Source organism: Diabrotica undecimpunctata, chromosome 2 (assembly GCF_040954645.1).
Source record: "Diabrotica undecimpunctata isolate CICGRU chromosome 2, icDiaUnde3, whole genome shotgun sequence".
In the NCBI taxonomy this organism is placed as follows: Eukaryota; Metazoa; Arthropoda; class Insecta; order Coleoptera; family Chrysomelidae; genus Diabrotica; species Diabrotica undecimpunctata.
In genome coordinates this window covers 87,832,744-87,848,817 of record NC_092804.1, presented here as the reverse complement: position 1 = coordinate 87,848,817, position 16,074 = coordinate 87,832,744, and the positions used below count along the sequence as shown (strand labels likewise).

At 31.6% G+C, this 16,074-nt stretch overlaps 1 protein-coding gene across 1 annotated transcript in view; it reads right to left on the bottom strand.

Moving 5' to 3' along the window:
- Positions 1–16,074, bottom strand: part of Kaz (E3 ubiquitin-protein transferase Katazuke) — a 369,805-nt gene that overhangs the window by 240,666 nt on the left and 113,065 nt on the right. Inside the window, exon 2 of the mRNA XM_072523188.1 lies at positions 10,545–10,728. Coding sequence (XP_072379289.1) covers positions 10,545–10,728 — 184 coding nt within the window. The remainder of the gene's footprint in view (positions 1–10,544; positions 10,729–16,074) is intronic.

Below are 16,074 nucleotides of genomic sequence, written 5' to 3'. Positions count from 1 at the left end.
TGCTTATAAAACGTTTTGTATACATTCTAAAGAAAAATAATTCAAATAATAGTTGTAGACCATAAAAAGTTTTTTATGTAGAGAACTACCAAATTTAAATACATAAATAATTGATATAATTCCAAAAAACCGTAAACTCTATGATATTATGTTTGTAGTAATTTATAAAGAATGTTAATAACTTTGTTTTTGGCCTAACGACAGGCAATTATGGCAATTGATGAGTTATTAAAGTGTGCTAAATATCAAGCAGATCAAAAAATATTTTACAATTTATTCAATTTGTTTATGACAGAAAGCGATTATTTAAACAACTGTACTTGTCCAAACAGTATGACTCTACAAGTATTTTGTAACTTGCAATCGATTCTTTTCGCTTTTAGTTTTAGGGTATATTAAAAAAACTTTAACATATTATTAATTTTTTTATTAAAAACCAGTTTGAATAGGGGACTTTTTAGTTTTTAGACCACTTCACGTTTTTTCAGTTTCTTTGACAAGTGAGGATTATCTATTCGCTTATTTCTTAATATGGGCTATGAGCAATTATCTAGTCAAGTCAACACTATTATAGAAGTTACCCATACTTTTTTAGTAGTCATTCAGACGGTTCATCTTAATTGTCCCCATATGGAACATAAGTCCGAGAAAAGTCTTAAATTCTGTTCAATCCTCGATTTTTCTAAACGACTTTGTGCAAATATTTCGTCAGAGTCAATCAGAGTCACTTCCACCATTCATTTAATCTACATCGTCCTCGCCAGATGCTTCTAACAATGATTGTAATTCAGCAGTGGTCAATCACATTTAGCTTTTTTAGATGTCGAAGGCATATTATTTACATCCATCTTTTTATAAATACTATAACTCACTTTTACGGAGGTAATTAACAATTAAAATGTTCTACTAAAACTATCAACTTACGACTTCCAATACTATAAGGCCACTTGAGGTATAATACGTTTTTACTCAATAATAGTTCCTGTATAAGTAAAATTGTTTTTTAATGTGCTCCATTGAAGCACACTAGACATATTCCAGTTTTGCCATCACATTCTTCAGAGTATGTTTTAACTTTTTTAACTTTTCTATCGTCCTTTCTACTAGTCATGCTTCTTCTTAAAATTTTGTTACATCTTGTACACTTTCTTCTCTTTGTATTATCTACATCGCTTTGCCTGAGATGGTATTTTTGGGTGTAACTGTTCGTGAGGGTTACAACATTTCTTTATTTGCAAATGCCTTCGCGAACTCCAGTCTGAACTCAAGGATAGGTTGTCGCTTTTTTACGTTTTCTATTATTTAGCAACTAAGCATTTACTACTGCGGTATTAAATGCGGTATTAAATATTAATTCCACTGCCACTTTCCGGTACCACTTCAGAATTTTGCGTATTGGGCTTTGGTAAGAAGCCACTTAATCACTAAAATCAACACTCTTTTTCATCAAGTTATAATCGAGAATAGTTTGTGGTTTTAGTACTTGTGTATAATTTTTCTTTTCATCTGATTAAACCAAGATATAACTATTATGTTTAAATGTTGTAAGGATTAAAACTGGTCTTTTGTCGACCCATTTTATTACTTGTAAAATCAATAATGGGGTTAAGTTTCATCGTGAGTAACTGGTTGCAATTTTTTTAATCGAGATTTTGGTTTTACATGTTTTTATAGTAAAACATCTGCACATGAATAATTCGTTTCTTGAACAATGATTTCAATTCATCGACCAATAGTCTAAAATAAGGTTTTATTACGTCGTCCGGAATATTATAAACTGGTTCTTTTTCACAAATATATTGGAAATATGGTTTACATTCTATATTTAGAAAAATCTTTTACTGCAACTCTTGTTCCCATAAGACCGTATGTTATAAATAAATATATTCCTATAAGAATTATCTTGAAAGATGAAAAAAATACAATAAAAAAGTGCAATATTAAGTGTTATTTAAAAAATAATAAGTCATTCACGGGCGTACAGTTAAAAACAAAAGTTTTCAGTGTTCTATTGCTTGATTATTATTATCTGGTATTCTGAAAATTTTGACATTTTTTCCTGGTCTGATCTCCCTCAACTAACGTCATCTTTCTTAATTGGTGGGTTGTATTGATCAGGTCTCTTTAAGTGTTTTGTTGCTATCCATAGTGAATGATCTTCTTTAGACAATGTACTAATGTAGTGTTCAAATGTGGCATTGCGTACATCATGTAGCGCTCATCTTAATTGTCTGATTATCTACCTCTTGCTCTTTATTTTTCGACTATTAGTTGTATAATATAATTCGGAGTGTTATTTGTCTTCGGAGTGTCCCCTTTGGGTTATAAAACGAATGATCGACTTTTTCTCGCACAGATCCCTGCTATGTAACTTTACAAAGCGAGTTTGCTGGGTATTAAAGAACCGTCTATGGCATCATATAATTTTACGCTAATATTTCAAGTTCTGCGACGCATTCCACGTTTGACACATTGTCTTTTTTAGTTTTCTGTCATTCTATTTGTTAAATCCTATCTCATTCTCGTCACAGCGTCAAGGAGCAGTAAATGTGTGTACTGAACGGGAGGCATATGTCTAACAGTGAACGTTGGAGATTTTTCGAGTTTATCATATCTTCTTCTTTGAGTGCCTCTGCTATCGGAGATTGGATATCATTAGGGCGATTCTAATTTTATTTACTGCTGTTTTGAATAATTCGTTAGTGGTACAGCCAAACCACTCTCTTAAATTTCTCATCCAGCACATTCTTCTACGGCCTGGATTTCTGCGTCCTTGGATTTTTCCATGCATTATATTTTGTAGGAATGTGTACTTTTGTCCTCTCATCAGGTGGCCAAACTATTCAAGTTTTCTCTTTTTTATATTCAGTATAACTTCTGGATCGTTATTTATTCTGCGTATTACCTCTTCATTTGTAATTTTATCCACCCAACTTATTTTTAGTATACGGCGGTAGCACCACATCTCAAAGCTTTCAAGATTTTTAACATTCTTCTGTTTAAGAGTTAATGCCTCAACAACCGTAAAGCAAAGTACTGAATACATACTAAGTAGTTAACTAAAAGTGGACGTATGCAAAGAGATGTATGACGTAATCGTATGGTATTCGCTAATAATCCTGTCACGTAATATGCCACACACTTCTGTGCGTTAATTCGTTTTATTGCTGCCAGTTTAAGGTGTTATTAGATGCCTCCATGTTTAATTTTTCTCCACCATCGTATTACCTCCGTTAAATCCTATCATTTTAGGTTCCATATGTCATGATTAGACCTATAGGACCGGAGATACGCAACTAAGCCTCTTTTGACATAACATATATAGGAGCAAAGATATATACCTAAAGTCCTTTTAGTGTTGATGTATTTGATTTGTACGTCGTAGTATTCTATTAGTTAAATGGTACCATTTGAGGTACTTTACGTCACGATTGGACTAATAGGATCGAAGATACATAACTAAGGCCCTTTTGCCAAGCTACTCTATTTAATTTTTATATCTCATTGTATTATATTAGTTAAATTCTATCATTTAAGGTACGAAACGTCACGATTGGACTAATAGGACGATTGGGCCACTAAAAACAAAGATACGTAACTAAGGCCCTTTTGACGTGATGCTGTATTTGATTTCTATGTCATTGTATTCTATTGGTTAAGTGCTATCATTTGAGGTATCGTACGTCACGATTGGACTAATAGGACCGAAGATACATAACTAAGGCCATTTTGACATGCTACTCCATTAAATTTTTATACCTCATTGTATTTTATTTGTCAAATCCTTTCATTTGAGGTACTGCACATCATGATTGGACTAATAGAACTAAAGATACACAACTAAGGCCCTTTTGACATTGTTCTGCATTTGATTTTTCTATCCCATTGTATTATTTATGTTAAATCCTATCATTAGAGGTACTATACGTCACGATTGGACTAATAGGACCGAAGATACGTGACTACGGCCCTTTGGACATGTTGCTGTATTTAATTTTTTTATTTCATTGTTTTTAATTGGTTAAATCCTGTCATTTGAGATACTGTACGTCACGATTGGACTTATAGAAACAAAGATATATAATTAAGGCCTTTTTGACATGCTGCTATATTTGATTTTTCTGTCTTATTGTATTTTATTGGTTAAATCCTATCATTTGAGGTGCTGTACGTCGCGACTGGACGAATTGGAGCGAAGATACAATAGGTAGTTGCAATATATCATAACCCGTTACTTTTAACCAAACATGATGCCAGAATGATTTGTAGATGAAAAAAATATATATATATTCTTAAATTTACTATTTCGTCGTGGGTAATATTATATTCAACAACGATGCCAAATTTCTGATGCTAAAATGATTGATAATGAAAGTGGGATATACATTTTCATGTATATAATGGCAGCGAGTAAACGGTAAAACCCTGAACTAAATATATATAATATTTTCACTGTACCATCATTCTAGACTCAAACATTTTCTGGAATAAACTTATATAACTCAGTAAGGGATAAAAAGAGAAAGCGGATATTTTAAAATACCAACACGGTATCAAGACTCTAATCAATGAGATGGTTAAAATTCTTGTAACAAGTACGGGAAAACAGTTATTAAGGTCTTGTAAAGTAGCGTCGATATACAGATGCTACTTTGCAAGACGATGCTAAATTGATGGTAAAAGCATAATGTATCGATGCGAAAATGATAGTAGGATATATATATATATATATATATATATATATATATATATATATATATATATATATATATATATATATATATATATATATATATTGGTATGATTGTTTATTTTGAGTTCAAACTTAGTTTATTGAGCCAATAAAAAAGAATTATAACTTATTTGTTATCAAAAGTAAAATAATCCTTATATTACCTGTGTTCGATAGATTCAAAAGATTTTCTAGTTGTCTTTTATCGGGAAAGAGAAGAAAGGATAAGAATACAAATATATTATGTTACAAAGATTTACGTTTCTTTATTTTATATGAACGAATAAAACAATTATTAAATTCTGTCGTTATCTTATCAATCAGCATACAAGAAAATAAATCAAATTATTATGATAATAAGATTATAAAGCTACATACATTTATATTACGTGAAAAACCAATTTTACTTAAAATTTTCTTTACTTGAAAAAAGAAACCACAAAACTTTAAACTTTTGATTAGCCTAACAAAACCTCAGTTCTTAAATTTGAACGCTAATGACCATGATGTCGAAACGATCCTTCACAGATATAAAATTCAATTGTACAAACACTTACAGCTTATTTTCTTCTTGAGTTGTATGTTGGAAAATACCCAGAAAAGTCCAGTCTCCTCAACGATGTGATCTCTCCTCTTTGGCACCTCGGCTCTTTCTTAACGTCTCTGCAAACCTCCTGCAGACTACACAAAAAACACCTAATTCACTTCTCCAAACTCAGCTACTTATTTATGACACCAGGACCTCCTTTTGTCAACTTGATGCCGTAAGAATACTTTCACATATAATTTATAAAATGCCCACGGTAGATACAAGGACCTCTTTTAATCTACTTGTTATCTCCTTCTGCAAACTATTCACTTCTTTTCGTTACGCCGGTATCCAAACTCACGAACCACACCCTATCTTGAGACAAACGACTGTTTCCTTTCGATGACCAAAATATAACTATCTCCTCCGGTCTCCTGATCGGCTCACAAATTCCCATTTAAAAACGACCGTCCAATCAAAAGCTCAAATTGTGTTTACCATGATTTTGGAAAAGCCTAATTTCGGTTTCAGAGAAAAACTAAATAGCTTACTTTAAAATTGGTTTTGTCAATACACCATTTATACATATTTCAAAAGATTAGAATATGGTCATTTAATACTCGACTATACAAACAATGAAAAGATTAACTTACAGGTAAAATGTCTTCTAATTCTAAACAAACGTTTTTTGATAATTTTGTTTGAAACGGAAAAAGGTCGTTTGCCAAACAAATTTCTATTCTTATCTACACTAAATCTTATCTTAAATTACTATATACATTTTGTTTATAATGATATCTTAAAATTTTATTCCGATGGATCTTTTTATTTATTTTTTTCTTTGGTTGGAAAAGAAAAAGTATGACAATATATATATATATATATATATATATATATATATATATATATATATATATATATATATATATATATATATATATACACTGTGTCCGTAAAATATGGAACAAATTCTTTTTTAGCTAAATAGAGCATTTTAAAGAAATAATCCTAAAACACGTCGATTTTTGATTTTAATTTACCGTATTTTAAAATAATATTCTAATATACAGGGTGAATTACTTTCGAGTAATGACGTCACCGTCATTTTTTTTAAATGGAATGCCCCTATTTTGTCTCAATTTTCGGATTACTGTAGCTGACCTGATTCCAAAAATGTATCACATGTTGATTTAAATTGGTACAGGGTGGACAAAAATACAATAGTTTTGTGTGTGTTCATAAAGTAACGCGTTAGAATATTATTTTAAAATACGGTAAATTAAAATCAAAAATCGACGTGTTTCAGGATTATTTCTTAAAATGCTCTGTTTAGCTAAAAAAGAATCTGTTCCATACTTTACGGACACGGTGTATATATATATATATATATATATATATATATGTCGCAGCCAGATGGATGGTTACATTTGCCGTTCTTCGATAAAACAGCTAGGCCCTTTGATTAAACAACGCCATTCAATCACATGTCTTAATGTGGATTAGCCGAGTGGCTGACGACCACTATGATGTCTTACTTATAAAATGGTGGTTATTAATAATTTTCATGTTGCCTTTATAACATTGACTGATACAACTTAAACTGCTGTGACATTTAAATCCACAAAGAACTTTTTTCTTGAAGCAAGCACATATCATGGTACGGCATTGTTTTTGTGCTGGTTTACACGATCATTTTTGAAAACCATGCCCCCCAAACTTTGATTCTATAGTCACAGCTTCACGTAAAGATATCGGAGTACCTAAAATTTCATCATGATAGCTTTCCGTTAACGAGTGCAATTCTTCTCGCACAAACCAATTTTTAATAGTTCCTGTTTTTGTGCCTATTCTATAAACTCCATTTCTAAAATCCACAATTTTTCTTTTGATATTTTTGGTGTCCAAAGGTCCACGATCCACTTTCGGTACACTTATCAGGACACTACTGCAGTTTTTTTTTTTAAATAACAAAAATTACTAATTAAGGCATTTTTTCGACAACAAATTACAAATATCTCAAAAAGGAAAACATTTTTCGAAAAATTACCAAGCAAATATTTACTTTGATGAAGTATATGTAAAAAAAATTTACTCGAAGCGATTCGGGAAATTTTTTTTATTATTTTTGTTAATAACAATTTCTAGCACACTTGGAAAAATTAAAAAAAAATAGATTTGAACTTGAAAAAATATATAGAATCGAATAAAAAAGGTTGGTGCTGTAGAAATGCAAGAAAACATTAGTCGGTATACTCGGTTTTTATGCATCTTTTTAGGGGTAAACCGCTCGCCTACTATATCAGAATAGGCTGCAGAATATTTTACGGATCAAAGAAGAATGGAGAAAAAATAAACAAAGCGGCAAACGAAGTGTTGGGTATTGAACAGCACAAGAATAAATATTTGGAGAAATACAGTGACGACCTAGAAGAGACGATTAAAAGGAAAAACGATACGTTTCATAAATGGCTAAACGACAGAACCCCAGGAACATGAGAATAATATGTTACCCTTAGACAATAAATGAAGCCAAGAATAAGGTTTGAGAAAAACGAATAGTGGGAGAGAATGTGTAGAGAAATAGACAACACGATAGGGTATAACAGGTCAACGAAAGCATGGAAAAAAATAAATATTACCAGAATTAACAAACGAAGTAAAAATATCTCTCAGATAATTACAATTTAATTTACTATTTTTGTAGTAGATTGCACCAAGAAAATGGCTTCAGAACAGTATTAAAATAATTACGTAGGCGCAAAGATCGTATTCTTTATACAATTGTTGTTCAATAAAATCGAAGCAGGAGAGGAGATTCCAGATAAGTGAAATCTATCATATATGTCCTCCATTTTCAAAAATGGCAAACATCTTTTCCACGGTCATAATAGAAAAAATAGAACAACACATTAATCTATCCCTAACCTCCCACCGTAGTGATATTAACTTATCTAAGCACACTTGTGCTAAAGCAGTGACTTCAGTGACAGGCCATCACTTCTAAACATAAGGACAATTATGAAGAGGTTAAAATTCTTTGCAATGAAAGAAATTTCACGAAGACAGTTTTTGGAAATGTGTTACATACGTACAATATGACTGCTCTTAACAAGAGAACTGACATTAGTAAGTTGAGTCAAATTTATTACTCCTTAATATTGCAGAATTGAATTATACTTTTGATTCATCTTACAGTTTTGATCAGCTAAGTTATTAATATATTTTTTAATAAATTGCATACCTTGTTAATTCGTCAAATAAATAATTAAATAAATTAATGAATAAATAAATTAATAATTAAATATAAATAAATATATACCTTTTAATTTTATTTACATAGTCGTTAATTTGATGAGTGTAGTGAACCAGAGATTAACCACTATGATTTATTCCTTTGAATCGGCAGTGCTCTATTCAAGCACCGCGTGTGTCCTCACAGGTTAATGCTTTGAGATCCACATTAACGATATAAGTGTTTATAAAACCTTGCTTACTTCAATGATATCAACTTACAGAAACTTTGGCAAACACCCTGGTATGTTAACGTATTTGATATTACCGCTCTGTTAGTTGAAGCTTTTTGAATTGTCACTCTTGTTTTCAGGTGTACTCGTAAGTTTAATACACATTTTTAAACATATTGGAATGTCTCTTCCTATTTAGCCTTTGAAGCTTTCGCATTGGTGCCGCGTTGGTAATATCACATTGTCATTTACAATTTTATCTGAGCACCATATTTTTCTTAGAACATTTTTATTGGATTTATTAGTCGCATCTTCTTCGGAGTAAAAGTGCAAACATAATAAAATTAATAAAAACCTATTTCTACTGATGTGTTCACGTTCACGAAAAATCGGTAAATTAAATAATCTATCTATTTTCCAATAGTCTTGTATTCTATACAACTGAATTGTTCCCATGTGAAACAGAAGACCAAGAAAAACATCAATTCTAAATTCATCAATTTTTAATTCTTTCCAGGAAGCAATACAGGACTTGTCTCCACTACTCATGGATAACCGCATTTTTATTCGTCTCTTCAAGTATAAAATTTAAAAGCTCGAGGTCAAATAATAATGAAAAAAATCCATTATACTATTTCCAAAGTCATTTGGAACTTGCGACCTCTCTGTCCAATTCGGTTCCGCCGTGCGAGTGAATGGTTTTTGTAGAGCGAAGTTGGCCTGCCTCACTAAATCACTATTATCTGACTGTTGTACCTCTACCTCTCCTTCAGAACTCGAGTCAGAACCAGATCAGATAATTCATATTCTGACTCACTAGACAAAAAAGGTTCGTCTTCACTAAGTGAACGATTGACTAGATCTTCCAATTCATCAATCGTAAGAGTCCAATTTGGTTTAATTGCCTTTTTGTGTTGTAAAGGCCCAGCCTCATTTTCTAAACTCATTGTTGCACTATAACAATGGTTCCAATTATAAAATAAAAAATTCTATACTAAAACAGCCTATAACAACCAAAAAATATACTTTCAATCAAAAATTTTAACTGTCCTCTAAAAAAATGTAAAGTTCGTAAACGAAACCCAACTATGCACAATTATCGTTAAAACACTTATTTGCCACGCTAAAATAAAAAGCACATTCACACTGTTAACTCCAGTAATCAACTAACCGATTTATGCGGCAAGTACAAGCAGTCTCGTACGTGGTCGGTGGCACAGGCGAAAAACGTTTAAAACGAAAAAAAAATATGTGTTTTGTATAAAATTAAAAATAATGATTTCAGGATAAAAAAGGATCTTTTAGAGCATAGTGATAAATATTACTCTAAATGGAGCGAAAGTCAATGTCAATAACAATACGAAATAAAATACGAACAGTTAAATTGGACTTTATGAAAAGATGTCTACAAATCACCAGAGAATATAGAACAAGAACAATGAAAATATGAAACAGAATGTAAGTAGAATGCTCAATTACAAAAAAGTTGTAAAACAGAGCATTGCGGTGGTACGTGCATGTGAAAAAAATGCCAGAGAACAAATGGCCGAAAAGAATATTGGATCCGCCGGGAAGAATAAGGAGAGGAATACCTGCTATAAGATGGAAAACGTACATAGGAAATGCTATGATAGATAGAGAGCTCAGAAAAGGTGACTGGGAGAATGGAGTGCTGTGGCGGACAAAAATTGCGAACTCATAATGGGAAAAAGCTGAAGAAGACTTCAAAGAATATTTTTTACATATTCCTCTCTATTTGATTTTAATTTATTCTATTTAGTAGTTGATTGAAAGTTAAATGAAACAAAACAATACATACCTTTTCTTTTCAAAACTTGAAGCTTTTCAACCATTCCTCCCAAGAGACTAGAAATATCTTTTGCTTTTACATCTGATTCTAGAGTTTCCTCTATAAGCGTTGCTTGTTGTTGAACGTGTGACACCTCTCTGTCTATTGCCTTCTGAGCTGTTCTAAATTTCTTGTTGAGAATTTCGTAAGGAACCTAAAAATTCACACATGCCTTAAGTGACAATGGCATTAATAAAACTATGTTAGTTTATGTTATGACTGATTACTTATTATTACCCAATATATTAAGAATGAAATATGTCTCACTAAGTTGGAACCATATTGAACAAATTTTATTATAAATTTTAAGAAAAAAAGTTATTCTTCAAAAAGGAATTAAAAAAAAAAGTGGAATAGTAGGCGGTACTGTACACTAGAGCGAATCTTCATATTATGTTTTCGATATTTTTAAAATTTAATAATATAATAATAGTCTCCCGTTTTTATACCGCTGTCGCGGCTTTGGGAGTATAGCAGGGTAGTCTGCTATATCTAGGGCCTACGGTATACAAGGAAGGTAACATGGCCAGTGCTACGCTTCAACCGTCTATTATTACCCCTGGTTTTACCCAAGGTACTCATTTTTATTCAGGCTGAGTCGACCTGGGGCCTATAGACATTTTTAAAATGTCTAGATGTTCTTGCCGGCGGTGGGATTCGAACCCCGGACCACCGGCTTGCGAGTCAAGCATCCTACCGCTTGCGCTACGCAGGCCCCTTTAAAATTTAAATATTTTTAAAATTACTTACACTTGCCATATAAAGTAATTTCATAATTTATTAATTTTTTATATTTTAAACACATTCAATAAATTGTTTGTTTGTTCCTAATGCCACCTGTTACCGTATTAACGAAGCATACGTTAATTACTTCTGACATACCTGTCAAATTCAGACCAAATATTAATTTAATTAAAAAATATAAGTATATAATATATATAATATAAATAATTAAGTAAATATTATTTAATAGTTTTATCTTGGGGAGCTCTGGTTTGTTGTTCCTTCCTTCTTAGTTTTCTTTTCTCTTTAATCAACGTTTTAATTTCTTTCAGATAGTTTTTTCCGTTTACTTTTGATCCTAAAGTAGGAGTACTTTCCCCTGCTGATTTTTGTATATTTTGCACTTCCTCATCTAATTGTTCAGGTTTTTTTAATGGCACTGCTAATTCAATTCTATCTTCGAGAATTAATTTAAAACTTTCCCAGTCTGTTAGTTTATTTGTTAGTATTGGGTTACAATCCTTTTTAACGATCATATCACTCACAGTGAGTATTATAATTGAATTATCTGAATTCATATTTCAACCATCATTAATACCTATATAATTGGATGAAACATTTTTAATAACGAAGAAATCAATTAAGTCCGGTATTTTAGTTCTATCTGTTGGCCAATTAGTCAGTCTACCTGTTGATATTACTTCACATTTCTGTTTTTTCATGGCTGCCAGTAACTCTTTTCCGTTAGTTGTTATCAATCCTGGTCCTCATTGGGTGTGCTTTGCATTAAAGTCACCTAGAATTATCTATCTTTTTCCCAAACTTTTTATATATTCTACATACTGTTATTTTTTAATGGAATGCTTATTGGGGTTATAAATTGAGCTTGCATTAATGTAGCAATTAGAGTTTAGTTTGACGCTTGTTGCTTGTAAGTGTTCTATTTCATATTTTAGCTCCTCACAATGTTGAAGGTTATCTTTTATTATTGCGCTGCCTCATCTTGCTGCATTATCAGGATATAGAGTGTGGTATACCGTGTATCCTCTAAACTTTATGAAATATTGTTTAGTGAAATGTGTTTCAGACATGAGACACAAATCGATTTCTTCTGTATCTAGGATTTCTTGCAGCTCATTTTGATGTTGTAGAAGCCCATTGGCATTCCATTCCATGATTCGTAGTAGCTTAGTGATTTCTAATTTTTGGTATAGCTCCTTTAGCGCTATTTCCAATCTAGTCACTCTTACATCTATTTGAGTTATTTTATTCTATCTTGAGTTGTTCTAATATCATTTTTAATGTATTTTCAGTTTCCAATTCTCGTTCGATTATTTCACATTATTTACTACATCGCTATATTTTTTATTTTCAGTGACTTTTTGCGCTTTTGGTTTTTCCTTTTCATTAACCCTTTAACTGTTTTAGCGCACTATCTTTATTTATCCTCTTATTTCTTAACTTTTGTATTTTTTGGCTGCATAACATCCTCGGTAGTTTGTAGGATGATTTTCACCATATCTTGGCTCCTCTTTTACTGGTTTCTAACAATCTTTTGTGAGGTGTTTACCGATCTATTTAACCCATTTTGGTTTCTTATTGCAATATTTCCAAGTATGACCATAGGCCTGGCATTTTTGCGCTGTGGTACCAACTTTAAACTCCTTTTGTCAGTTATTCCAAAGATTTTGTTCATATCTTCATCTTGTCTTAACGTCAGGATGAACATATATCTAGAGGTTTTTTAGTTCTCCATTTCAATTTCTTATCAGCTTGAATAGTTTTAAATTCTCTTCTTTGTAGCTCTTTTACTATGCCCTTTGGCTGACAAGTATGATGTAGTTTTTTAACTATTACTCTAATCGGTCTTTCTTTTTCATTTTCAATGTTTGATACGAAAATTTACTCTTATTTAAACTCTATTAGTTTTTTGTATTGATCACTGTTGGGTGTATTCATTTTTATTACTTCACTGTTTATGACTTTCATGGTGAATTTAATACCAGCATCGACTAGTCTTACTTAAGTTGACAGCATTTTCGAAATCTACTACCCGATGGTGACATTTTTGGCTTTTGAATTATTTTTCTCCTATTGCTTTCTCTGGAGATGGAGGAAATAATGAAGTATCCGTTTTACACTTTTTGATATTCCTTTTCTCTTTTCTTATCCACTTCGTTTCACTTGCTAAATCCTCTTCATCTGTCCAGTATTCAGGTTTGTCTGATTTTTTTTCGTTTTTTGTTTAATCGGCACTTGCTGTTGACCCTGTATCTTGGGTATTCTCAAGCTGTGCTAATCTTTGTTCCATTGCGATGTTTATTTGATTTAGCCGTTGATTATTTATTCGCTCAGTGCAGCTGAACAAGTATCGCCCTGTATAGGTTATTATATTATCACCATAAAGTTTACACCAATGAAAACATTTAGAAATCTGCAGAAATAAAATCAAAAGTTTGTAATTCATCATAACTATTGTCCATATATTAATTATTTATATGTATAAGTAACGTTATCGTAGTATTTATGTATTAAAAAATCGATTTTTGAGAGTTCCACATTTTGATATTTTTAGATACATAAACTTGGATTTATATATTATAATATTTTATATAAATATATATATATAATATAGTATATAAATATTTTATATTTATTATACCAATTTATATAATATTACAGAGTGTTTACGTGTTTAACTGTTCAACTTAAAAACGTGTTTGACTAATTATTTCAGTAATGATCTTTTGAGATTCTAGTTCTAACCTCAGAACCTCACTCTTACACTTGTAAATGCATAGTTACTATTATATATATATATATATATATATATATATATATATATATATATATATATATTATAATCGCATTATTATTTTACAGAAATGTTTTATAAAACTGGTTAATAGATTGTAACAATATGTGGAATTTAATTTACAGTAATCATTACATAGAAGTTTCTTTTTATATAAATTAGATCTTACAGCGTCATAAACAATCTACAGTTTACATTGATGCTTTTTTATGATTTTGACTCGGAAATTGATAAAAAGTGCAACCACTTTTACTGTAGCAGTTTGTGATGCAACAAATATTACCGACTATCGTTTGGAACAATAATTGTAATGTATAATTATGAGTAATAAAAAAATTACGGTGATGACAAATTTGGTCAATATGAACGCTTTAAACGTGACGTATATCCCCTCCCGTCAGCTGCACAGAACGAATATTAAGTTTCTTAACATTATTTTCTGATTGAACCCATGCATTATATGAAAATAATGCGTTAGTTTCTTGGACTAATATCGCCTCAGTTGGCGTCTGAATAGGAAACATTTTAAAAATAATTGTTCCTTTATTATTAATAAAAATAAAAACTTACTTATTAATTGAATTTTGGTAGCTGGTTTCGCGATAGCATAACGCAATAAATAATATCCTTAATGTATGTGGTAGATACACGGGTAATATATTTAGTATAATATCTATTACCTACGCTGCGCTGCGATCGGGTGCTTTTCGCTATTCCTATTACATAACTAAAGCAACCTTCCAGTGCACAAATAACCTGTCAAGGGATAGTACGTTGCTGAGAATTTTGCATTTGTATTTCAGATATACGCGCGACTTTTTAGGTAAGTTTTTATAACATTTTTTTTTGTTATAGTACATTATTGTTATTGTAATATTGATAACATATTACTATTGCATGCATTTTTGTTGAAAACTTTCTACGTTGATATAAGAGGTCTGTATCTCTCATATCCAAGCGACCATTTGTGGCAATTAGTTCCATTTTGTTTATTTTATTTTAGAAATGGCGGATAAGAAGAAGATTTTCAATCTTAATGATGCCACTGATATAGAAGCTGTTACAAATTTGATGTTTGCTGAGTCGGATGACGATATACGTATGGATGATAGCGATACAGACGAAGAGTGATGATGGCGTGATGACGATTCTGAGTCCGAATTGAGTGATGGAAGTAATGCCGAAGACGAAGCTGACAGTTCCAACGAGGCTTATATAGCTCATCTAAAGAAAAATGGAAAAGTTTTCGACTCATGGATTTGGCAAAAAAATCCAAACAAAAAAAGTAAGCGATCACCTCGCAATATATTACTCCGTCTCCCTGGGGCCATTGGACCAGCTACGAATCTCACAGACATCGTTGATATTTGGAAGTGCCTCATAACTGATCCTATGATTGAGAGCATCGTGAACTTCACAAATAAGTACATAAGTTCTGTAAGATCTAATTATTGTCGTCCAAGAGATACCAGGGATACAGACAAACTAGACATAACAGCCGTTTTGGACTTGCTTTATTTGGCGGGCATTTACCATGGTAATCAGTTAACCTTGAAGAACTATAGAGAATGGATGATTTCAAAACAGTGATGAATTGGAGAAGATTTCTATTTTTAATGAGAGCATTACGTTTTGATGAGATAGCTACGAGAGTAGAACGTAAAAGAATGGATCACTTGGCCCCAATAAGGAATATTTTCGAGGAGTTTGTGTATAATTGCCAAAAATGCTACTCGCTTGGGAAAAATGTTACAATTGACGAGAAACTACAGGCATTTCGTGGAAGATGCTCCTTTATTCAATACATCTCCAAAAAACCTAATAAATATGGTATCAAAATATATGCCATTGTGGACGTTCGCATCTTTTACATTTATAACATGGAAATTTATGCAGGGACTCAACCATATGGCCCATTCTCCATAAGTAACAAACCACGAGACGTGGTAAAAAGGTTGGCAA